Source organism: Brachyistius frenatus, unplaced genomic scaffold (assembly GCF_029030835.1).
Source record: "Brachyistius frenatus isolate BFR_SWC_R1_liver_20210118 unplaced genomic scaffold, ASM2903083v1 Contig_281, whole genome shotgun sequence".
NCBI classification, from domain to species: domain Eukaryota; kingdom Metazoa; phylum Chordata; class Actinopteri; family Embiotocidae; genus Brachyistius; species Brachyistius frenatus.
Genome location: NW_027210880.1, coordinates 320,671 through 346,693, shown reverse-complemented (window position 1 = coordinate 346,693; position 26,023 = coordinate 320,671). Strand labels below are relative to the sequence as shown.

General features: G+C 43.7%; 1 protein-coding gene across 2 annotated transcripts; it reads left to right on the top strand.

The window, feature by feature from the left end:
* Positions 1 to 186: 186 nt before the first annotated feature.
* Positions 187 to 26,023, top strand: meis1a (Meis homeobox 1 a). 2 transcript variants are annotated; one of them, XM_069722059.1, is made up of 13 exons: positions 189 to 580; positions 2,456 to 2,685; positions 4,808 to 4,949; positions 5,692 to 5,742; positions 6,660 to 6,710; positions 6,799 to 6,945; positions 7,319 to 7,430; positions 10,726 to 10,871; positions 18,687 to 18,763; positions 21,328 to 21,386; positions 22,840 to 22,929; positions 23,864 to 23,971; positions 25,515 to 26,023. In XM_069722059.1, exons 1-12 carry the CDS (start codon positions 569 to 571, stop codon positions 23,914 to 23,916), a joined length of 1,170 nt encoding a protein of 389 aa, XP_069578160.1. In that variant the 5' UTR covers positions 189 to 568; the 3' UTR covers positions 23,917 to 23,971; positions 25,515 to 26,023. The 2 variants fall into 2 exon arrangements, with proteins under 2 accessions (XP_069578161.1, XP_069578160.1); XM_069722060.1 differs by lacking the exon at positions 22,840 to 22,929 and having other exon boundaries at positions 187 to 580.

Here is a 26,023-nt window from a genome sequence, read left to right as displayed (position 1 = left end):
GGTGAGCCTCTCACGTGAACTTTTGAAACCCTGAAACAAAAACTGGACTTCAGCTGCGGGTCATCAGGATGGCTCTCCGCCATCCGGGGCGCCTCGCGGCGGCGCGCCTTTGCGGGGACGCGCAGCGAGTGTCTGCTCCTTTAACTGAGGGAAGACACCCTCCCCTCCTCCTCCCCCCTCCCCGCCCCTCCCAGCCGGACTGCCTGCTCTCCGGGAGCTGTGATGGGGATTTGAACGCACCTCCGCCGCACGGCCCGGCTCAGAGCGCAGCGGGCGGGTCGGCGTCGCTTCAGTTTGGATGTAACCGGATCGGTTCGGGCCTGCGGAGGCTGTTCGGTTGTTCGGCGGGTCGCCTGCAGCGGGAGGCCCGGAGCAGGACAGCGTGTGGCCAGGCTGCCGCTGCTGTCGGCGGACTGTGGCCGCCGGTCGGTTCCCCGGACCCGGCAGGGAGCCGCGTGTTGCTCCGCGGGCTGGACTCAGTGTGGATTAACCGACCAGCGCTCCGGTACCGGAGGGTGGATGAGTGTTTGGCCCCGCCGGAGTCACCTGGAGTCCGGGAGGAGAGTCGATGGCGCAACGGGTGCGTAAAAAAGAAGTTTAATGAGCGCAGAGGAGGATGGAGAGTTCAGGTCTGAGTCCAGAGAACTGAATCCGGACCGGACCACAATTTAAACAAATGAAGGAGGAAAGTTTTCCAGGAAATCTGCTGTTTTATTCATAATCATAATAATTTATATTTGACTTTAATAGTAGAAAAAATAATCCTGAAAGTTTCAAAACTGGATTTAATTATTTCTCTTCTTTAATTGTAATTTTACAAAAAGTTTATTTTTTTCAAATGAATTGATCTAATTTAAAATCATTTCACCTCAACGTAATAATTTAATAAACTGAGATCAGAACTTAAACACAGGAAACAAAATAAATTTCTAAAAACTACAAATTCACATAATCTGTTGGATCTGAATCGTTTAATTTTCAGAATTAAACAGATTTTTTAAAAACGTTTTTTCTTTTCTTAATTTTGAACTTCAGGCCTTTGAAAAAAAAAAAAAAAACCTTTCTGTTAAACTGATGAGAAAAGGTCAAAAGTTTTTCCCTCCTTGACGCGTTTTTGTGAACTTTTCAAAGTAGAATAAAGTTAAAACACAGCAAAGACTTTTTCATTTGTTTGTTCTGATAAAACCTGAAAATAAAAAACGAGTGAGACGAGTGAGCCACTTCTTTTAGACTTTTTACAACACGAACATGCGACCGAAATATTAAATATAATGATGTATTTCATATTCAAACCACAACAAGTAAACGGGACAGACAGACGTTTTAAAAGTAAAGAATAAAAAATATAAATGTTAAATTCAGGTGTGTAAAATAAAGATTTGAACAGTTGAATGTGACCTTACTGAGTGCACACACAGGACACGACAGACATATTATGTTACATACATGTAGATAATAATATTCCATTACTTTGTAAAATAAAATCATCTTTTTGACTTAAAATGAAATCAGATTTTCTTTTTTACGAATTTGCAGAATAACAAAATATTTTACATGTTTCAATTTTTTAAACGCTGGCTGACCATGAACATCCCTTCATGCTGCTGTAGACCCACCTTAAACTTTCTTGAAATGATTCATGCTTTTAATGTGGTTTTTGTTATTTTGTTTTGCTGTTATTTTGTGATTGTGAAGTGTTTTGACACCACGCTGCCATGGTGATGTTACACTTGAAATAAACTGAAATTAATTTACCAAAAAAAAAAAAAACATTTAAACACTTATTTCTTGTTTTAAAAGTTCTAATTTGATTTGATTTATGAACTTTAAACTAGTTTTCATAAATCATGTTCGTGATTATTAGTCTGTAATTTCCAGTCTGAACTCAGATTTTTACTTTAAAAACTTTACAAACTTTAAAAACTTCATCAGGTTTCGTTTTGTGTTTCTTGCTGCACGTTTAGTGTTCAGATTATTTTGTCTACACACACACACACACACACACACACACACACACACACACACACACACTGACAAACACTGTGTGTGTGTTGGAGAGTTAAAAAGCATTGATAAACAGGGGGTGGACAAAATAACAGGAACGTCTGCTCAGTGAAGGAACAGACTGAAAATGTTAACGTTGTTTAATGTCGTTTAATTTTGTTTAACGTTGTTTCATGTTGTTTAATTTTGTTTAACGTTGTTTCATGTCGTCGAATGTTTTAATGTCGTCATGTTTCTGCTGTCCGACAGTGTTCGGGGACAATAAACCGGGGTGGTCAGAATAACAGGAACAGCTGTGACGTTGTGTCTTTCAGAAGTGCCGTCGAACAAATTCTCAAGTTGGATTTTCACAACTCTAGTTTCACCTTACGATGTCAAGTTTTCGTGTTTTGGTTGTGGCGTCGCTGCCGCAGAGGTCAAAGGTCACACACACCTCTCATCTCTGTTCCAGTATGAAGACTTGGCCCACTACGGGCTAGAGGGGGTGGGGGGGGTGTACGGAGACCCCCACCACCGCCACCACCCCCACCACCCCCACCACCACCACGCCGCTGCAGCTGCCCGCTCGCTGCAGGCCGTCCACCTGGCCGGTCCCTTCCCTCCTCACCAGTTCGCCCAGTCCTCCATCACCTCCATCACCAACACGGCCGGGCACAGCAGGGACAGAGACGCCATTTATGGGTGAGACCGGCGAACGGACAATTTTTTTTTAAACGAGACGCAGTTCAGCGGTTCTTCACAGACTGCTCCTTTACTCAAACAGCACGTCGTTACATCATCGTGTCACATTATCACATTATCACATTATCACATGACTGAGCCGCACCTGCACGTTCAGCTCATCACAGCAGGAAGTGAAACGCAGCTGTCAATCAATCATTTCAGCTATTCAGGTACTGACAGTGAAAAAAAAAACGGAGTCATGTGGACATTTAATCAAAATGATAATAATGCCAACAAAAATAACAGTCAAAGTAAATGAAATACAACTTTATTTACAGAGCAACTTTTGTACAAAATGGCAAATAATAATAATTAATAATTTCACAATAAAATAAAAACATTTGGACAGATAAAATAAATAAATAAAATAAAATGGTAAAATAAGTGACATGGCAGAGTATGTAAGAGTATACAGTATAAATATATACAATTAATGTATAAAATAGATTAAAAAAAGAAATATAATATGAATATATACATATTTCTATATAAATATATACTTGACATCTTTCTCTGATAATTAACACTTCCGTTTTATTTTTGTTCAGCTGTAAAAAACTGATGTGATTGATGCAGTTTATTAATCAGAGTGATGTCATCAGGCGATGAAGAGATGAACAGCTGAGTATCATTGGCATAGCTCTGAAAATGAACCCCATGTCGTCGCATAATATTTATTTATTTTGTATTGTCATAATTACGAGGAATTCTCAGTAATTAAATGTTAATTTCAGTCCAAAAACATTTAATGACACAAATTCAAAAATATGTGTGTATTTACATGTGTATTTGTGTGTGTGTGTATTTATATATATGTGTGTGTGTGTGTGTGTGTGTGTGTGTGTGTGTGTGTGTGTGTGTGTGTGTGTGTGTGTGTGCCAATTTACCCTGTATATGAATGTACTTCATAAAACCAACAGAAGAAATAAACGGAGTGAAGAAAACGTTTTCGTGTGAATTCAGTCGAATAGAAGATCTTTGTTCAAACCAACAAAAACAATAAATAAACACAAACAAAAATGACTTTATATAAAAACTTTTTTCTTGTTGCTCTGATAGTGAATTTTTAAACGACCTATACAATTATAAAATGATCAGATACTTAATTAATTAAAAACAGCAGCTCTGGTAAACTTCTAACTTCACACACTTACAGCTGATGAGTTGTTACAGTAGATTTATTCATATGTTTTTGAAATAAGATTTTTTTTATGTCCAACTTTTTAAAGTTGATAAATGTTACTTTTATTACCAACATGTCTTAAGTTTCTCATTCATTATTGAAAATGATTTTAATATTATAGAAAACCAATAAAACCAATAATATTATTATAAATATAAACTTTCTTTTATATTAAATATTTGTTTATTCGTCATTTTTTTTTCAATTTATTTTTAAAGCACTTTGTTTTGAAAGTCAAAGTAATATTTATTATAGTGAGCTGCTCTCATGCCTCCTTTAAAAATATGACAAACTTTTTACCTTCTTAACTTCCAACCAGCCACAAGCTGAAAAATAGATGAATCAATATTTAAGTTGTAGTTTTGGTTATTTTACTGTAAAACTGCAGCTAACAAATATTTTAATAATCCGATTAATATCTCAATCAAGCAGTCAGTTGTTTTATAGGCAAAGCATGACAAAATAGTAAATAAAAGATTTTAAAGCTTCAGTTTTATTATCATTTTTTTTAAAAAGTCGAATTGTGAACACAATTACGTAAAATAATATTTGCCTTAAAACAAAGATTAAAACAATCAATTATCCATAGAGTCATTAAAGCGGCTGGTGGGTTCATCTGTAGAGGTTATGTTTACATGGACACAGTAATTAAATTACAGCTAGTAATCTGGAGATTACTTCAGTTAAGAGGTTTTCTGTCCATGTGACCTCATTAAATGAGTGTTCAGAATACAAACCGGAAGTTTACCAACAAGATAAACAGAAGACTGGAGTTCCTCAGGGTTACACTGTGGGTCCTCTGTTGTTTCGTTCAACTGTATTAGAGAAGCATTACTGTGACATATCTTAACCTCCAGCAGTAGCAAAATGATCAGAGATTTTCTCTTCCTCCTCCAGACATCCTTTATTCCCTCTCCTCGCTCTAATCTTTGAGAAGTGTGAGTTGGCGACGTGCACTCCGAGGGAAACCGGCGTGGTCGGAGGAGACGTCTGCTCCTCGGACTCTTTCAGCGAGGACATCGCCGTCTTCTCCAAACAGGTAAACAGGAAGTGCCGCTTCAGGTCCGAGACAGAGCCGGGTTAATCCTGCTGAGTGAAAGTGCTGACTGTGCAGAAACATTCCTTTATATTTGATATCGTACGTGAACTCTTATTGTGAAAGGAAACTGGAGCTCCCAGATAAAAGGAAATGTGGAGGGGTATAAACATACAGAGGAAACTCACACACAGTATTTATATAAAATAAAGTCTAACGTTTAAATAGATTTGGGAATAAACTGAGGTAATAATAACAGGATGGAGATAAAACTACACGTGTGTGACGGCTGCCTGTCCTGCGTCTGTTTGGAGCGTTAGCTGTGAAGATGTAATATACAGATGACCTGTAGGGGCAGTGTGGAGCTGAGACCGGATCAAAACTAAATGGAGACTATTCTGTACGTGTGGGCGGAGCTGATGCCTTGTTTTGTCGAAGCAGTGACCCCCCGTCGATCTTGCTATGTTTGTTGGTGTTGTGATTATATCCTTGTTTCACCGGTTCGCCCTCTAGTGGAGTCCTCCGGTAACACAGAGTACAGAGGAGAGACTGTTGTAAACACAACGTGAGGTTCAAGACAAGAATATCTCTGGCATTTCATTTTATTAAGAAATACAATTTTACTGAAGTCTTACTGAAGTGTGTGTGTGTGTGTGTGTGTGTGTGTGTGTGTGTGTGTGTGTGTGTGTGTGTGTGTGTGTGTGTGTGTGTGTGTGTGTGTGTGTGTGTGTGTGTGTGTGTGTAGATCCGATCGGAGAAGCCGTTATTTTCATCAAACCCAGAGCTGGATAATTTGGTGAGTAGTTTGAAATCTGTTCTTTATCATATCATCGCATGTCTCTACGACAACACATCCAAGAGAACCCATCGAGTTGGTTTTCCAACTAAACAAAGCTAGGACACTACAACGGGAGCAAAGCAGGAAGTCAGGTGACTGCTGAGTGGGAGGAGTATCTTCAGGTGCTTCTGTTCAGGAAGTCTTTTGAGACCTGTAAGATATTTTACAGTTTATTTTTATTTAATTAAAAACTTCATGAAGGTGCGAACTCAGTTGGTGCAAATACGTAGTTACTGACTTGTTCTTGTAGCGCGGTGCCGTTTGTTTCCTTTTTTTTTTTTTTTTTTATCTTCTAACCAACAGTGCTTGTTTATTATTGTAACCATGATGACGAAAGGTCCTGTAAGATTTATGACACTCGCCCGTCCACCAGAGTGAAGCGAGTGAAGCGTTACAGCGTCACATGCTTTAAGAAAACATGTGGAAACCCACAAGGTTTTACTTAAAGTTAGAAAAAAAATCTCTAGGTTTGGACCACAGACTCTATTTAAAAGTGTCTGTAGCCCCTGGCTCTGAAAAATGAGGCAGATGCAGAAGTACCTTTAGCTGCAATACCACCAAGTGCCACTAGAGGTTGGCTCCAAAAAGAAAACTTGGTCACCTCCAGGAATTAAACCCCACCCTCCCAGATAAAAGTCTGCTACTTCGACCATCAAGCTAAACCTGCTTTTACTACTTGGGTTGATTAAAGAGTCGGTTCTCCTGTTCAGAGGACAAAGTGTCAACCTGTCAATCAAACCTACATTTATCACTCATGATAATTCCAGTTTTAACCTGTAAGTGCTGAAACAAACAGAAACCTGTCGATGAATTTTACCTGCAGTCCGTTTCATTAAAAGTTATTGAAATTATCTTTACGATGTCTTTTTTTGCAGATGATTCAGGCGATCCAGGTGCTGCGGTTCCACCTGCTGGAGCTGGAGAAGGTTGGGAACAAACCAAAATGTTGTTGTAACATCTGTTTAGAACGATGAATATCGATCTTCATCGTTCGTTCTCGTGTTTCATCTCCAGGTCCACGAGCTCTGTGATAACTTCTGCCATCGGTACATCAGCTGTCTGAAGGGGAAAATGCCGATCGATCTGGTTATCGACGACAGAGACGGCAACCGCTCGGACAGCGAGGACTTCATCAGGTTGTCGGGGAACAACGTCGATCAGGTGAGAATGGAAAAGTGTCAATTCTTGTTTTGAACGTCTTAATGTTTATTATGTCCACGTGACGTCACCCACCGCTTCGTAAAACCGCTCCTGAAGCCTGACATGTGTTAGCCGACAGCCCCTAGTGGCCCTCTCTGGTATTACACTTTAAGACAGTTTTTAGACCCGCAGAACAGAAGATGCCCAAATTTCGTGTCCCACAAAACATTCCTGTCCATGTTTTTTTGAATTTTTTTATTTTCGTGGATCAGAAACCAGGGCGGGAACTTTTCTTAAAAGTCAGAGGAAGGTTTCGCGCTCCGCTGAGGTGCAGAAGGTTGTGTGTGGTGGAGACGAACCCGCTGGTTTAAACCACGTTTTTCCTGCTCCGCAGATTTCGTGGAGCAGAGATCACGACGACTCGGCGTCGGTCCGGTCGGCCGGGACGCCGGGCCCATCCAGCGGGGGACACACGTCTCACAGCGGCGACAACAGCAGTGAACACGGTAAATATCTGACGTGTGACCTTTTGAAACACGTTGTCGGGTGTTCGTCGGGGAGGTTGAGCAGCACGTTGGGAGAACTTTATTAGATTTATAGAAGTAGAGAGTTTTTTTGTTTGTTTTGTTTTTTATCAGGTTTTCTCTCTCTGATATCACCTCTGCAACGCCGGACGCTCATGTGACAGGAAGTTAAAGTTCACTGCCACCGACAATGATTGAAACACAGTTTAAACTCCGCTTCGGTTTCGGGCCGCTGCTCTCGGTCCATCCGAAACGGGCCCTGCGGTTCCTCCGTCCACCCCCACAAATCCACTCTGACACCACCGAGGGGGGCACCACCACAGTCCACCTGAGAGTCCGACCTCCAGAAGAGACACCGTCAGCAGACGCCGTCCTCTACCAAGCTCAGTTCTGGACCTCCCTGCCGCCGGTCTCAGTCGGACTTCGTAGCCTCACTCAGTGTTTCTTCTGAAAAAACGAACCGGACCGCCCGATTTTTCTGCCGCAGCCTGCGTCTGCATTTATACTGTGATCGTCTGTTTCACTGCGTGACTCCAAACAGCTGCTGGATGGACGTTCCTGGTCTCCAGAGGATACATCCGTATCGCTGCTTTCATCTTTCACCACCAGCAGGTCCGCATTTGTGGGTCTTAAGGTCTTTTTTTCAGAACAGAACATTAATATTATGTAGAAAATTCCCCATTTTATTTATACAGCGCCAGATCCCAACGTTGGGAATATACGCTGTAGAGGAACCCAACAATACAAAAATTTCAAAGTTAGCGAGAAAAAGGGAGAAACACTTCCAACAGAAGGAAGGAAAAACTTCCAGTCTGATAAGTGTAGCCAATGCAGAAGTGCCTTAACGTGCAGTACCACTGAGAGCCACTAGGGACTGGTCCAGTACACTCCCATTCAATGTTTGGGGGGGGTGTCCGTTTGATTGACAGGCGTAGGGTTTCCAGTACGGGTGGGCGGGGCATAGTGTCCTCAGGTTCTCAGTCAGATCCGCCCCTCGCTCCTCCCCCAGCTCGTCCAAATATGGTAACTTCCTGCTCCAAAAATCAAAGATGGCTACTGCTGAAATGTCCAAACAGCAGCTCACAGACCGACAGGCAACGTCACGAATGAACTGAGATGAAATGTTTCGCACATGCGTGGACTCCTGCAGGTGCTTCCCAACGATTCTGGTGATCCTCTGATGTTTTACGTTGCGCCACCTGCAGGTTGAAATGCGAGAGGACGATAGGAAACGGGAAGAGAGACGTGAGGTTAGCGGCTAGCGATTAACTGAGTTCTGAATCGCACACTATTTCTTTTTACTTTTAGTACGGACTACAGCTACCCATAAAAAGTACATACTGTTGCATGTGGTATGTTTACAATTGGGACAAACTACTTCATCATAAAAATGCATCTTGAACTTTGACCCACTCTGTCATATCCGTCGCGGTCCGAAGCGCGACGTTTGTAGTAAAAAGAAAAAGGATGCGATTTGGAACGAGTACGCTTCCTTTTAATGCTTCTTCTTCTTCTCCTTCCTTTTGTGGGCGGAGCATTAGCGCCACCAACTGTCTCTGCAGCTCAGCCGACGTGACGTTATCTTCCGCTGCGCAAAGGATTGTGGGTCAGAACAGCTCGAGTAGCATGCTGGCCTGCAGACTGCAGGATACGACTGGATGTGGTTGAACATCCTGGTACTTTTGGCATCCTACGTTTAACCTACTATGTATTTTTGGTATACTAAATAGTATGTAGTATGGATGTTGGAACGCAGTGTCAGTGATTTTATTCCAGCGCTGACTTTGGCAGTGAGGTCACTGTTATTGGGGCGCCGGATTGGCTGCTTCTCACCGGGCTCCTCCCAACTCTACCAGCCAGAGGAGAAATGATCCGTAGTGGAAAATAAAGTGAGACTGTGGCCAATAAAACGCTGCACAAACAGATTTTAAGAAGCAGAGCGGCTCGTCTGTTCAGACGTCAACGGTTTAATGATTCGTCTCTTGTAATGAGCCGCTCTGTGTGTAGTGACTAAAACACAGATTATTCACAGAACGAGGAATAAAATTCTCCTGAACATATTGGCATGAAATTAATTGGTGTAATAATTCCTGTTTAATCTGCTGAAATGTTGTCAACCAGAATCTTTTAGTGTGGAGGTGAATTGCAGGTCTGATTGTGTTCGTGATGAAAATACAACTCAGCATGTCGACCTCCACCTTTCTGGTTTCCTCCTCGTCTCCGGCCTCCTCTTCCTCGGCTCCTCGGTTGTTGTGAAGCTGAGTTGTTGTCACAAACCATTAGCAGGTCGGGTCGGAGCTCCTCGGAGAGCTGAGGAGGGAGGAGAGGAGGGGTGTAAATCAGCCTCGGGGAGCTGGCGGTCCGGCCTAATGAGGCTGAGAGCTTGTTTATGGAGTTACGCATCATTTTTATGATTATTTCCACCTTCTCGGGCTCCGCCGCGCCACACAGCGCCGCCTCTGCTGAGACCCCGGTCCACCGCCGGCTGCCGAGGACCGTCGCCCTCACCTCGGTCCGGTGCTGTTAAAAACACTGAGGAGAAAATGAGCCTCATTAAACAGGCAGAGAGAGAGGGCAGTAAAAACAGCGGCCCAGGCAGCTTTTAGTGGTTTCCAGTTGAAGTGCTGCATTATGTGCCACAGTCTGAAAGGGGGGTGGGAGGGGGTTTACAGGCTGACGTGTGACTGAGGGGTCACCAGTTTGAATCCCCTCATCACCTGGAAAAATCTGAGCAGGTCTTCAGTAAAGACGTATTTGTTAGGAGCTTTTAAAAGTGCAGAGAGGCCTCATGGGAACCTGCTAATGTTAGCGGGACAGCTGTGAACCACCGCTCTGCTGCTACGGAGGAACACTGGGATTATAAAATAAGAATATATACTGGGAATATTTACTGTAACGATATACTGGGAATATAAAACAGGAATATATACTGGGAATATAAAATAGGAATATATCTGTAAATATATGCTGGAAAATATATACACTATAAATTCATACTGGGAATATTTACGGCAAATATAATGCAAATACATATTTCATATATAATATGACTATATAATGTTAAACTTTCGGAGGACATTTATTATGTAAGAATTTGCATGTCTGCCTGTTTTCTTTTGTTTGTGTATAGAATTAGAATTATATATTTTCTGATATGTGAGAGGGGTATTTGAGATAAAACACTGGGTTTCTTACCACCATGTTTGTTCTTGACAGAGTCTGGTGTTTAATTTTGTTGCAGAGACGAACGTAACGTCCGGTCGGTTTCTGTCTTCAGGTGACTGCCTGGATAACGGCGTGGCGTCTCCGAGCACCGGCGACGACGACGACCCCGACAGAGACAAACTGCACAACAAGAAGAGAGGCATCTTCCCCAAAGTGGCCACCAACATCCTGAGAGCCTGGCTGTTCCAGCACCTGACGGTAGGAGCGTCGGCCTCACACTCGTTAGACCGCAGGAGTGACGGGGAGAGTTTAGGCCTCCCCTGCTGCCCTGAGATAATAACTCTTAGATAAACACAACACATTAACGCTGCAAAGTTAAAACGCTGCTAAACACGGTTAAAACACAGACTGTTTATAAAAGTGCCACTAGAGGTCAGCTCCAAAAAGCCTCTGGCTCCACAGACTCCCATTCAACTTCTCTCATGAAATACAAAGTCAATAAATATTTTCCACAAGATATCTCAGTGTTGTAAGTTAAAGTCGCTCCTTCTTATCAGTTTTCTGGAGGGCCATCTGAAAATAATCCCGTCATTAATTAGAAATTAAGCTTCAAAAAGACGTGTCTGTTTGATTGACAGGCCTGTGGTGCAGTCAGGTTACAGCTATCGGTGGGCGGGATGTAGTATCGTCAGGTTTCCAATCAGATCAGTCACATCCACCGCTCGCTCCTCCCCCAGTTTGTCCAAATATGGTCACTTCCTGCTCCAAACCTCTCAGAACTAGCAAGATGGTGCTGGACAGAATCTGAACTGGAGGCTTCATAACGTTCACAAACCAACGGGTGACGTCACTGCTGGTTGCTGCTTGGTCGAAATCCACCGAAGTTCAGAATAGAAGAATAGAAATGTTTATTTAATGACAAATATAAACTAGAAGATATTGTTCTAGCTACGGAGATGGATTTAGTGAAACAAATTTACTCACTTTTTCACGTATCAGAATTAAAAAATCCGTTTTGGAGCTTTGATATTTGTTTGTAACTTAATTTGTTAAGTGACATAAAATAGAAGCGAAAACTTTATATGATCAAAGTAACAAAAGACTAACTAGCTGAACACTAACTAGCCCAGCCTGTTGCACGTGGTTTAGCTTCCTTTAAGTCTCATATTTTAATGTGATTTGTTCAGGAAAGTTGTTCCTCGGTACAAACGGAAAAAAGACGAAACTGTTTGGATGTTTTGTTCACAGATGCTGTTTTCCCAGAATCCTTCAGAAGTATTAAATACATTTAGACGTCATATAAAGTCGGTATTAATTGTTAATAATCAGCACAAAAACTAAAATGTAAGTTTTTCCACAGTTTGTCTCTGAGCCTTCATGAAAGTGGCCGTTTATAAAGTCTCTGTTTGGAACCAAAAAAGGTGGCGATCATGTAAAAAGTTCGTAAATTATATTTCAGTTAAAAAACCCACCACAGCCTCAGACCCACCGAGCCTCTGGCACGTCGACCCTCTCGCCTCCTCACGTCCCGCCCTGCTACCGACCCGGGGCGGTGACCTCTGACCTCTGCCGTCCAATACGTCTAATTTTATATTAATGTCTGTAGTTTAATATTTATGTCTCTTTGTAGTTTTATATTGATGTCTCTCTGAGTTCGGTCAGTAAAAGTTGGAGGACGGCCGGCTGGAAATCACAGTCCTGTCTGACTCACTGGTTTTTGGCTGAGAACAAACAACACCATCCCCCACCCCCTTTCTCCCCCCGCCTGCCTCCAAACACGGACTGACTAAATCGGTCCCCACTTGGTGGGGGGGGCGGGGCCACTGCCAGGACTCTGAGCTGAACCTGGAGGACGGTGAGATCTGCAGCAGATGGGAAGTGGGAAGAAGGATGGGGGGGGGGGGATGTTACCTGAGAGGGAGGGAAAGAGAAAGAAAGGTGTTGTAGGTGAAGGGTGGCTGAAGGACGACAGTTTGTTAAAAAAATAAAAAGAAAGCCTCAGCAGTTTTTAAGAATACAAACGTGTCTACAGACCTGAAAACACATTTAACATTTATTAAAGGTCTTTGATTATTTAAGGTATTAAAGGTTATTAAAGGTCCTCTGAGGTGAAGCATTCAACACAGTTCACATCTGTTCTTTGGTTAAAAGTCAGGCTTCCCCTGCAAAGTTCAACATTTTATACTTTTATGTGTGATTCTGCACAGAAACGCATAATAAATTGTGATCTGCGGGCCCTCGCACACTGCACGTTGGGGATCCAGCGGTTCGGGGTCGCCGGCTCCTCCGACGTGCAGCACGCCAAGGTCCGCATATTCCCGCTTGCAGTTTTAATTTTTTTCTCGATCTCGTTCCTTATTCTTCTCTTAAGAAAAAAGGCTTTTTTTTTGGCAGCTTTAACATCTTCAAAAACTCATGAAAGTTGGTGCCTGACGCAAGTTTCATGAGGTTTGGAACATCGTTTGACCTTAAACATCAACTTCCTGTATCACGCCGAAACATCAAACTTAGCCGCAATGCCCTGTTTATATATATACTATATACTTTATACTCTATACAAAAATGAATTTTGGGTCACTTTTTGGACGACGTGCTATACTATGACTTTTTTTTTTGAATATTTCGGGACAAAATACTTTGGATATTTTGGATGACTTTTTTTTTTTTTTATCACTTTATGGAGATAAACTGACATGCATCCCTCAAGTTACTTCTCACTGTGAGAAGAGCAACTGCTCTAACCAGTGCACAATGAAAAAAAAGTCTCTTTTGGACTCTTTTTTTGTTTGAGTATTGTTATGGACCTTTGGTTTGGTATTAGTATGACTCCATGTACAAATGCAAACCCGTGTAGCTTCCCTTAGAGGGATTCGCCTTAGGAGGTCTCGCCCTCCATGAACTATGTGGCAACTTACAGGTTGCTGATTTGCTCTCTGTGAACTGTGTGGGTTATTAAGGGGACTTGCCCCCCCGTAAACCTTGTGTGTTACCTCGGCGGGGCTCGAACCCGTGTCTTCATGAGGTCATTTCCAGCTCGTAGTCGGTGTCGTAGACGGCTAGACTATTTTTGGCACCAGAGTGTGGGTCGCGGCAGGAGAAAGGGTTTCACGGAGTTCACTCAGAGCTTCCAGTGACTCAGCCGACAGTCTGGTTAACTCAACAGGTAAAAGATTCTACTTCACCAAGGTTGCTATTAATGGTTCAGATTCCACCTTGGCCTGTTGATGCTGATTCAACTTTTAGTGAAGTTGAAATGTTTGGAGAAATTGAAAAAGCTTTGCATATACTACACATTACAGGAATATATTTAATATCACTGCAGACCCCCTTGAAAACACGTATATCTACTATCCAAAGAATGTCTGCGACAATTTTAGTCGTTTGAATGAATATTTGTGGACGGTGGAGTTATAGGTTGTAGTGAGCCAAAGATTTGTCACAATGCTGTTTAACTACTGGGAAGATTGGTGGTGTGGTGGTTAGCACTGCTTTCTCTCAGTAAGAAGGGTGGAGGTTCAGTGACTTTAAAAAAAAACCTCATACTATAGCATGTCATCCAAATTAAGAAAAAAAAAGTCATACTACAGCAAAAAGTGACCTAAAAGTCATTTTTCGGTCACTTTTTGGACGACGTGCTATAGTATGACTTTTATATCACATTTTGGCTGCCACGTCACGGGCACACCGATCAACGAAAACCAATTCTTATGATAACTTCTAATCCCAAACGTGTCAAGAATCACAGACTAAATTTCAGGTCGGTCCAACAAAAACTGAAGGAGGAGTTTGTTAAAGTATGTGTGAATCGCCAAAAATGGCAACTAAATTCAAAATGCTCCTGTTGAGTTGACGTAATAGTGCAATGTAACTTTTTTGTACATCTCGTTGTGATACACATCTCCACAGAATTTCGTGAATGTAGGTAAATGGAGCCGCCGGGGCATCTGTTTAGGGGGCGCTAGCGAGCCATTTGGCCACGCCCACTCACGACTCCACTAAAATAAAAACAATTTCGCCGGGAGAGACGGGTGTACTAATTTTCAGGAGTTTTTGAATATGATAAAGCAGCTAAAAATGCAGTTGTTTACAGAGAATCATAATAATCACTTGACTAAAAATAGGGCTTTCGCACCATCGGTGCTCGGGCCCTAATAATATCCATTTTAATATGGGGACTAATTGAAAACACGTCACTGCTCTGATCGTTCTGCTGAAAGAGTTTTTGCGCACCTACATACCTCATCATCATTATTCATCAGTCATTTATCACCTGGACCAGGCTGAAAAAGTAAAGCTAACGCAAAATACCTTAAATTGCCGTCTCTAATAGAATCCCATTGAAAAAGCATCAAGTTTCTCCTGAAATACAAAGTCAGTAAATGTTTTCCACAAGCCATCATGGTGTCATTAGATAGTCAATCCCTCCAGGAGATCAGGATCCTGCGATCGCAATAATTCATGTAAATTCAAACTCCGCAATATTTAGGGCAGCTTGTAAAAAGTCCCCTTTCAAAATAAGACTGACATTATTACCAGAATCAAGGGTTTATTTCCAACCAGCGAGGCTCCGCCCCCTCTCCTCTCACCATCAAAACAAACTGCTGCTAGCCAATCGCAACAACAGGAAGTGACGGGGTTTGTGGGAAATGTGGTCTTATGATGGGAATGAGGAATATGTTGAATGAGTTTTTTTCCACACTTCTAGCTGGAAGAGACTGAACTTTGTTTTTTAATGATGAATAAATGTGATTTAAAAAGCATTTAAAGCTCTTATTGTGACAACAGATGGAGCCTTTGTTTTCTATATTACAGTCACAGACTGTCTGTTCTGTAAAGCTACGTCACTTTTAGACACTTTTAATCCCTTTGAGCCCTGTGATGGTTCTCTAAATTCAACACAGAAAGAAAAACACATTACAAGGCAAATATTTCTGGGATGTGCAGCAGGATTATTATCACAGGAAATCAGCGCAGACTATTATTTTGCAGGTTAAAGTTTTTTTCAATTTTTTTACTGGAAAAAAACTCACTTAATACTCTGCAAATGACAAAATCTCCTGCAAAATCAAACATTTATGGTCAAAACAATCATAAAAAACTTGGAGGGACTGAATATCATCAGTGTAGATCCTATTCATTAACGTCCAGTTCAATTTAAAATCAAAAGTTTTTGTCTCAAACCAACGAGGTCTGACTCGCAATCAAAGCCGTGTGTTCACCACGTTAAAGAGGTCTGTACAAAAAACAGCAAACTGTCCTGGAGAATTTGTTTTCAATGCAAATCATTTTTATTCTCAGTGGATTGATTTTTACTCACAAACGTCATTTTGTTAAAGAATCTCACAGCTTTTAAAAAGACACAAATCGTCCCTCTTCGTTCTTCACAACACCGGAGTCCAGCACGAAGTCTGCAGCTCATAAAACTTCAACCACAAACCGACGTGCTGTTTACACCAAAAAACACACACACACACACACACACACACGTTTTATTTCCATATAAATGTGCAGAAACCGACAGTTAGCCTAACGAGTGTGTACTTCATTTCGTGCGCACAGAAGCAGGTGGAGGCGGCTCCGTGCTCCACCGCTGCTTGTTTACAGTCAACCGACTCGTTAACGAGCTGCTCCGACGTACAAATTACACGCGAGCCGATGGAAACAGCTGGAGAGACTTTAGATGTCCGACTGTTCGTCAGCAGGACGGCGGCCGAGAGAGACGACAGTGGAGCTTCACCCGCTGGAGGACTGGAGGCCTCCGGAGCCGAGCGGGACACGTGAGGCAGCAGGAAGCCCCGCCGCTGACCTCCAGCCCACCCCCCGCCCTCCAACCACCAGGGGTCAGAGGTCGCCGGGACACCTCCATCCATCCATCAGCAGCTGTTTACAGCCTCAGAGCTGCAGATGTGGGAGGACGGTGAGGCCACGGCGGCCCTCGGGGACCGACACGTGTGCTGCCGCCCACAGATACACCCAACCCCCGCAAACCCCACCCCCACCCTTCCTCTCCCCACACAACTGGAGCCACGGCCAAACAGGAAGTCTCTCTAACAACGGCATCAGACATCAAACGCTGTGAAGTCTACCGTCACCTCCGTCTGGTCCCGAGTCTCTGCCGAGACTCCGCCCATCATTGTGTTCATGTGTTGGCAGATTGGACCCCTCCCTCTCACCCCCACCAACCTTTGGCGCCACAGATTTGATGAATGGCGAGCATCAACCGTGGTGGAGGTTGTGTTTACGCCCTCTGCGAGACGTGGCCGCGGCCGTCGAGATTTCAGGTTTCATTCCCGGGTTTCTACAGACCTTATTGATTATCAAGAAAAAAAAATCATCCCGGAATTACAGAAAGTTTCCAGAAAGATTCCAGAAAGATTCGGTAGATTGTAGACGTGTTAGTAAATGTTTGTGGTGTTGATGGGAGGAGCAGACCTCGGCTGCAGTCACTAATCACATCCTCTGGGTTTGGTTTCAAAATAAAAGCCTCTGTGATCAGACGCTCTGTGGCTCCTCAGCCTGCAGAGAAAACATCATCCATTACCTCTGTGACAGGACCGCCGGGGGCCCCGGGGCCCAGCTCTCTGTGGGGGTCGCCTTTATTGACCTCTCACCCCCACCTGAGCACATACACACACACATACGCTCAGATAATGTGCAGCATGTGGTCATACATCACGGCGGCCTCGTTCTCTGACAGCGTAAATGAGCGTCGGTCAGATACCGAAGCGACGCGGCAATCAGAGAACAGACGAACAAAACTCCCGAAAAACAAGAGACGACTTTCTACTTAGAACACAAATTGTTTTTATGTATTCTAGTGAACATTTTCTAATCAATAAAAACATGTTTCATATCAGAGCTGAGACTCACACACACACTCTCTCTCTAAAAAAAAAAAAACATGGAGGGTAAAACACCAGAGCAGATAAAGAACAGGAAGTCAGTTTCACTTCAGAGTTGAGCTCCGATGTCGAGGAGCCGAGAGTCTGACAGCTCCGTCTCATGAAAATCAACTCCAACCAATCATCAACCAGCAGTTGGTTTGTGAACGTTATGAAGCCTCCTGTTCAGATTTTGTCCGTCACCATCTTTGCTAGTTTGGAGCGGTTTGGAGCAGGAAGTGACCATATTTGGATGAGCTGGGAGAGGCGCGAGCGGTGGACCTGAGTGATCTAATTGGAAACCTGACGATACTACGTCCCGCCCACCGATAGCTGTAACCTGACTGCACCACAGGCCTGTCAATCAAACAGCCACGCCCTCAAAAACACATCTTTTTGAAGTTTATCTTCTAATTAATGACGGGGTTATTTTCAGAAAATTAATAAGAAGCAGTGACTTTAACTGACAACACTGAAATAACTGGTGGAGAAATTTTATTGACTTTCTATTTCATGAGAGAAGTTGAATGGGAGTCTATGGAGCTGTATTGTAGCTTAAGGTACTTCAGCCTCTGCCTCATTTTTCAGACCTGGAAGCTACGTCCACTTTTATTTACAGTCTGTGGTTCCAACTGGTCCAGGCTGCTAGCAGAAGCTCCGCCCTCTGATAGAGGTTCGCCTGGTTCTCATGCTGGTAATGAGCCGTGTGTTCTTCATCTGTAAAACAACCCGAAGCTCTAGTTTCTCCTGAGATGATCTGACGTGATAAGACAACCAGGTGATTATCACTCTTTGTGGTAAATTAGATGTAGTTTAGGCCAATTAGCTTCTATCAGATCACAGAGGGGGCAGGCCGAGGGCGGAGTGGCCTGCAGAGAGGAACACGTCCGGTTTCCCTCTTCCCCACATCTATAAACAGTTGCAACTGCAATTTTACTGAAAAAATACTTCCTTAAAACTCCACAGATCACATTTTTAATCAGAACAATCACAAAAAAACTCAGAGGAACACACATACACACAGAGTCTAATTAACAGGACTCTAATTGGCTTACCACTTTGTTCCATTAATTATACTTCATTTCCTGGACGAGTCTTGCCCCGAGCAGCTTTAAGACTCTCAATAACAACAACAACAACAACAAGCAGCAGCCGGATGTTTAGTTAACGTCTGTGTTTTGTCCCTCTGCAGCACCCGTACCCGTCAGAGGAGCAGAAGAAGCAGCTGGCTCAGGACACCGGCCTCACCGTCCTGCAGGTCAACAACTGGTGAGTCGCCATGGCGTCAGCAGCTCCTCCCACCCCATAATGATTTCAATGATTAATTCCTGTGGGGTTTCCTGGTCCCTGCTCACAGAGAGGAGGCGGAGCCTAACGGGAGGGTTAATTGGAGCTCTGAGGTAGAGATGGATGTTTTCTGCTGACTGATACACAATCATCACAACCACACACACCTGAACCTCACACACCTGAACCACACACACCTGAACCACACATACCTGAACCTCACACACCTGAACCTCACACACCTGAACCACACACACCTGAACCTCACACACCTGAACCACACACACCTGAACCTCACACACCTGAACCACACACACCTGAACCTCACACACCTGAACCACACACACCTGAACCACACACACCTGAACCTCACACACCTGAACCACACACACCTGAACCACACACACCTGAACCACACACACTTGAACCCCACACACCTGAACCACACACACCTGAACCTCACACACCTGAACCACACAGTTACCGTGGTTACTTCCCCTATGGGTTCCACATGTCATTTTTAAAGCTCTCTACAGTGGGACGAAGGTGACGCTGTGACAGGAAGAGAAGCGGTACGCTGCCATGTTTCACCTCCAACAATTTAGTTTCTTTTGAAACACTCCAGAACTGTTCTTGAACCTGCAGCTCTTCTGAGCATCACCTCCTCGACTGTGCGTGCATGTGTGTGTGTGTGTGTGTGTGTGGGGGGGGGGGGGTGGTGTGTGTGGGGGGGGGGGTTGTTGGTGTAAATGGTGTTTTCATGGCAAACAGCTGGACTGGTTTATTTAAACACCCAGTGTGGAGGGTGGGCGGGGGAGGGGGGGGACTGACCTTACAATGACTCCCATGGTGGGCGGAGCTTAGCAACTGTTTTACAAGCAGAAGGTTGGAGTGTGTGTGTGTGTGTGTGTGTGTGTGTGTGTGTGTGTGTGTGTGTGTGTGTGTGTGTGTGTGTGTGTGTGTGTGTATTTTGTCCATCACTTTGATGTACATGAACTTTTGGTGCTGTTGCTATGGAGACGAAGCTTATTATTAAGTTATTAAATGCTGGAGGTTAAGCCCCGCCCTCTTGATGAGGGCCTGATGTCATTAACTAACTTCATCAGGATAAATTATTGGTCGTTTTATGTGAATCGCAATAAACAAAAATATAGATAATAATCTCTACTTTTCAACAGGAAAAATGTGACTTAATTCATTAAGTCATTGTTTTGGACCATAAATAGTGAAACGCTAATAATTATAGCCTTTCAGACGGGAGCTTTTCTTTGATGAACATCTGAAACTAAGGACTTTGGACGTTGTGTCGAACAGAACAAGAAATTTAAAGATGAAGTTTGACGGCAGTTTTAGACATCATTTTATATTTTCTTATATTTCCTATTTTTATATTTCAACTAACTGAAAAATGAGTTTTGTTTGTTTGTTGACCCCGTCCTCATGGATCGTCTGATATTTTACTGGAGGTAGTGTCTGTGAAGCTCTAGTCCAACTCTCCTTACCCTTCCTCCTCCTCCTCCTCCTCTTCTTCCTCTTCCTCCTCCTCCATCTAAAGACTGCTGTCTTTTGTTTCTGTGAAAAGAAAACCTTTTCTTTGCCCCCTCTCCTCCCTCTTGTTGAAATGAACCTATCGCACCCGGGACGAGGTTGGTGTGTGTGTGTGGGGGGGGGGGGGTGGGGAGGGGGGTGTCATAAATCAAGTGAGGAACCACTGAGCCTTCACTGGGCCATGTCCAGTGTTGTCGGCAGGCTGAAGAAGACCAGAGCTCTTCTGCAGAGGGGGGGTAGGGGGTGGGGGGCGTCACATGAGGTGTCAGGTCAGAGGTCACGCATACCAGGATGATGGTTTTCAAGAGTGCATGTGGGCACATGATGCCGTCGAGCGTTACTCTTCGCTGTTATACTAAACTTTAAGCAAACCTGAAACAAATGATCAGATGAAATTAATAAACTAACCTGAATGAAACTGTTTTAACTGTTAGACTGATTCTCGCGTACAAGCTAACCTGAACTGTTTAACTCTTAGGTCTATTTAAGTTTTTATTAAAATGTATTTGCCTTGTACATGCTGCTGTAACTACAAAATGTCCCCTTGCGGGATAAATAAAGTATCTATCTATCTATCTATCTATCTATCTATCTATCTATCTATCTATCTATCTATCTATCTATCTATCTATCTATCTATCCATCCATCCATCCATCCATCCATCCATCCATCCATCCATCCATCCATCCATCCATCCATCCATCCATCCATCCATCCATCCATCCATCCATCCATCCATCCATCCATCCATCCATCCATCCATCCATCCATCCATCCATCCATCCATCCATCCATCCATCCATCCATCCATCCATCCATCTATCTATCTATCTATCTATCTATCTATCTATCTATCTATAGCCATCCATTCATCCATTCATCCATTCATCCATCCATCCATCTTCGCTTCTCTGATGTTTTAAAGATGAAACACTGAAACCACGAGCTGCTCCGCCGGCCTCATTCACACACGTCCTCCTCTTGTCTTCTGTTTCAGGTTCATCAACGCGAGGCGGCGAATCGTTCAGCCCATGATCGACCAGTCCAACAGAGCAGGCAAGACCTTTCTCTCTGACATCCAACGAGAACCAAGACCTTTTATTGATCTTTTTAGGAAACTCATTTTTTTCACTTGCTTAAATACATCATTTCCTAATTTTTTATTTAACTCTTTCTTGGAAATGCTCTTGTACTTTAAAGCAGCTAAGTGTTATTATGAGGAAAGTTTTCAGGCATTTATCTGGAAAATAAAACCTTAGTGTTCGTTTTTTTTTCTCAGATTTTGATTTGTTATTCTCAACACCACTTTAAATTCTTTCTAAATGAAAACCCTCCTCGATAAATTATGAGTCTTCCAGCTGCTACTTCCCTTTTTTCTGGACTCTCTGAAACCAGGATGTGATGTCGGCTTTTTTTTTCCCCCCAAAGTCCCGAAAATGACTCGAACACAAACGTAAACACATTGAGAGAAGAAGCGTCCCGACGTCCGGCCGTGTAAAACGGGCTGAAAGTCTTCTTCTCTCTGGGCTCCTCGGTGCGTTAAAGCCGACGGAGAGGCTTAAACTCTGCGATTGAATGACCTCTGAACCCGATTTACTGCAGACAAAGATGCTAATCGCTCTGACTGAGCCCTCCATTCAACATTTTAATCTGGGGTTAAAACAAATAGGAGCCCCATCTGAAGTGGGGCTGGAGCACCGTTAGCCTTTTGGCCCCCGGACTTTGTGAGCATTAACCCTCGCGGCCGACTTCTTCACAAAGACTCTGAGATGCTGCTGAGAGACAGAAACTGTTGGAGACTTCTGGGAGTGAAAAAAAAAAACTTCTCTCAGTTCTCCTCGAGATGAAACGTTATGAAGCTAAATTCACCCGCGAGGACGAAAACGTTTCAATTAAAGCCTGCTCATCGTTTATTAACGACCCTCAGCCCCAAAAGATTAGATGCAAGATAGAAAACAGGAAAACTAAACTGCATCATAAACAAGTGTAGAAAAACAGGAGAGGTCTTTGAACGCATTGTCAGTGAAACTGGGACAAACCTGCAGCGTTTCTCACTTATTTGTTCATTGTTTTGGTTCAAAGGAACATTTACTGTAATATTTGTAACAACTTTTGGTCGCAGGTTGTTTTCAGTCTAATATGTGTAGTCGTCAGGTTTATCTTGAGACCCTGTGTGGTGTCCCAACCCTCAGATTGAGAACCCCATCGGGGAAAAAATATTTGCAAAATATTTTGAGAAACGGCAAAACAGGACATCTGAAGAATTTGATTTATTTTACAAACAGAACGGCATCAGTCGTGAAAATGATATATATATATAAATAATGATATATATATATATATCATTATTTATTTGTGCTATTTATATATCATAAATAATGATATATATATATATATCATTATTTATTTGTGCTATTGTTTCATATATATATATATATATATATATATATATGTATTTAGAAAAAAAAATACATAGAAAAAAAATTGTAAATTCTCTGTCCGTCTGCAGTGAGCCAGGCAGCACCGTATGGTCCAGATGGTCAGCCGATGGGAGGCTTCGTCATGGACGGACAGACACACATGGGGATCAGACCACCTGGTATACACACACACACACACACACACACACACACACACACACACACACACACACACACACACACACACACACACACACACACACACACACACCAGTTACCTACCTCATGTTGTTGTAGGACACATTATATTCCATCGTAATGTTCAGAAAACTAAACACAGACAGAGACAGAATAATTTTCCCGATCAAAAATCTGGACGACTGCTCGGTACGAAGTCTAAACTTTGTCCTGCAGGTGACGCCAGAAAATAGATCACGTTGTAACCTCAAATTGAAGGGTTTATAATGAGTACGGAGGCCTGTTTGGGACATCCCGGGGAGTTTTTATTGGGTCTCCGTCCGCGTCAGGACGTCGGTTTGAGTCCGACTTGAATCTCAGCTTCGATTTCAAATGCAGGAAAGAGCAGAGACGGCTCATCTGTTAAAAAACATCATAATATCAGACGGGTTTCCACGCCAGCGGTTCAAAGGTCATCTGCTGCCTTTTCTCTCTTCAGTGCGGTAAACACATCCAAGACACCATGTTTGTCACCGATTGCTTTAGCTGACCTCTGTCGCCTCCCTCAGGACTGACCTCCGCCGCTTTCAAAAATAACTCGAGCTCGACACGGGAGGTCGTGCTAGCGGTGTATTTGCCCTCCAAGCCGTGAGAACAGCATTGCTAGGCAACAGCAACACGGACGGCGTCTATAAGCCACAAGAGGGCGCCGTTCACGTGGCTTGTTCTCGTGAACGCGGTAAACACGACCCCGATTAGCATCAGCATTGTAGCAGATTCGCCCGAGAGACACGTTTCAATTTCAGATTTATATTCGTAAAAATCAATAGAATTCAATATTTTTTTTGGTCCTCTAAAAAAAATTTGTTTGGTGTTGTACGTGGTCGTCACCTCGCCTGCCTGGACGTGACGCGAGGCCGTGTGTTTGTCTCGCAGGTCCGGTGGGCGGTGTCGGGATGGGCGTGGAGGGACAGTGGCACTACATGTAGCACCACCACCTCCACCCTGCAGCCCGAGGAGCTGCCCAGCGTCGCTGAGACTCCGGTGAGTGGCTCCGAGGTTTTCATCCTGAAGGCCACAAACACGCTGCCTGATATTTCATTTATTTATAGTATACGAAAAGATTTCCATTTAATTCTTAAATAAATGAGTTGGTGAAGTGATAACATACGCTCTTAAGTTTTGGTTTTCCGATGTCGTTTTATTTCCCGATGTGAACATCATTAGTCGCAGGATGCTGATTCGTTTTCCTGCTCGTTACTTCGTCGGTTGACTTCCAGCTGTAGCCGCCGTGAAGCGGATGACGGTGTTTCTTACACAAAACGCATCAAGACTGAATATGCCGACTATTACTCCTCTGTTGGTGCATGAGATCTCACCTTTTAGTCACAGCGTGAAGAGCTACGACAGCTGACGGACTGAATAGAAAACAAGAAATAGCCGCGGTGACGTCACCCTCAGGTTTCGTGCAGAGTGGTGTTAAAACTGCGGCTGTCCCCGCCCTGATCCAAAACTGGTCAAACAAGTGGTGCGTGGGTGGAGCTGAGGCGGCACTGTGACATCACCCACCTGTCAGTCGAAGCAGCCCCGCCCCCTCAATTCTGCACAACTTTAAGCCTTAATTCATTTTAATTCCATAAAAACTCGTACTGTTGTCGTGAATGTGGAAAATTAGCTACAGATACCAAAACCGTTTTATGAGCCAGGTTGTAAACAAGTTTATTTCAACTGTAAACATGTTTATTTCTACTGTAAACATGTTTATATCTGCTGTACACACATTTATTTCTGCTGTAAACACGTTTTTTTTTCTGCTGATTAGTTTCAACACGTCGATTTGTGAGAAATGTCTCGCTGCTGCACCCTCTAGTGGACACTGGAGGAACTGCAGCAGTGGAGGTCGCAGCTTGGCTCCACCTCCTCCCAGCTCCCCCTCCAGCTCCTCTTAGCTCCTTCCAGTTCCTCCTCTAATCTCGTCCCACCTCCTCCCAGCTCCTCCTCTCTAATTAAAACAGCTCCTTCTGATTTCAGGGTGAATGAATTCTCAGGGATCGTTTTCACGTTCTGTCTAACGATCATTAGTGGGAGGCGCACGACGCCCTGATCTCTTTATTTCATTACACAACCAGAATCCACTCAGTCTGTAAGCAGATTTTTTTTTTCTGAAGCAGCAGGAGGAGGAGGAGGAGGTGGAAGCGGATGAGGCGGAGGTCAGTGAACGCAGCATGGGGACAAGAGATTATTCCGACTTTTATAAGTAGAGAGGACATTTAAGGCAGCAAGCGATTGCCTGTCTTCTCTGAACACACGGTCCTCACAAGTCCTGAAACTCACACTGCTCCTCAGATTGATACACACACACACACACACACACACACACACACACACACACACACACACACTGGTGTTAGTGTTTTCACCAGACGACTTCGTTTCAGTGACAAAACTTTGAAACGTTCAATCTAGTTTTTATATTTTAATAACTTTTAATCATTTTGAGGACGCAGCAGCCTCTATCTTTGTGTACGGTTACCATGGTTACTGGTGTTAAGTCAGCCATGTCTCCTTTGTTTCCTTTCGTCTGCAGGTCTGCACACCTGGTGGCCGGCGTTGAGCGGGAGGCCACGCCTCCTCCCCTCAGCTCCTCCCCTTCTGGGCGTGTACCTGACCTGCTGCAGGCGCTCCGTGAACTCAAATCTGACGGCCGACTGGAAAAACGGGCCGCCGCGCCTGAATCGGTCGATGTTGATCACTTCTTGTTCGTGAGCCGGCCGGTCGTCCACAGACTTGACCTTCCGTTTCCTCCGCGGACTCAGACTATGGCAGCCCGGACGGGACACTCTGAAAACCAGCAGAAGCTCCTCGTCCGCCGGAGGCGAACGTCTGTATGTGCTGCGGCGTTCCTCTGAAAGGCCCCAACTCCACAAACCGGCGCTCTGAACGCCGACCTCTGAGGACGAGTCGTTGCCTTTCAAAATAAAACACTGTTTCAGATGAAAAGGAGCGTTTGACTCTCCACACTGAGTGTGTTTGTTCTCGTAGACTTCTATCGAAACCCACAGACCTCTGAGCTCTGAAATAAAACCGTGAAACAGC

What these genes read in the sequence shown, in the direction of transcription:
- meis1a (XM_069722059.1), top strand. An exon ending in ACCCAGAGCTGGATAATTTG is followed by an intron (nt 5,743 to 6,659) that starts GTGAGTAGTTTG and finishes CTTTTTTTGCAG; the next exon opens with ATGATTCAGGCGATCCAGGT. An exon ending in GTCCTGCAGGTCAACAACTG is followed by an intron (nt 18,764 to 21,327) that starts GTGAGTCGCCAT and finishes CTTCTGTTTCAG; the next exon opens with GTTCATCAACGCGAGGCGGC.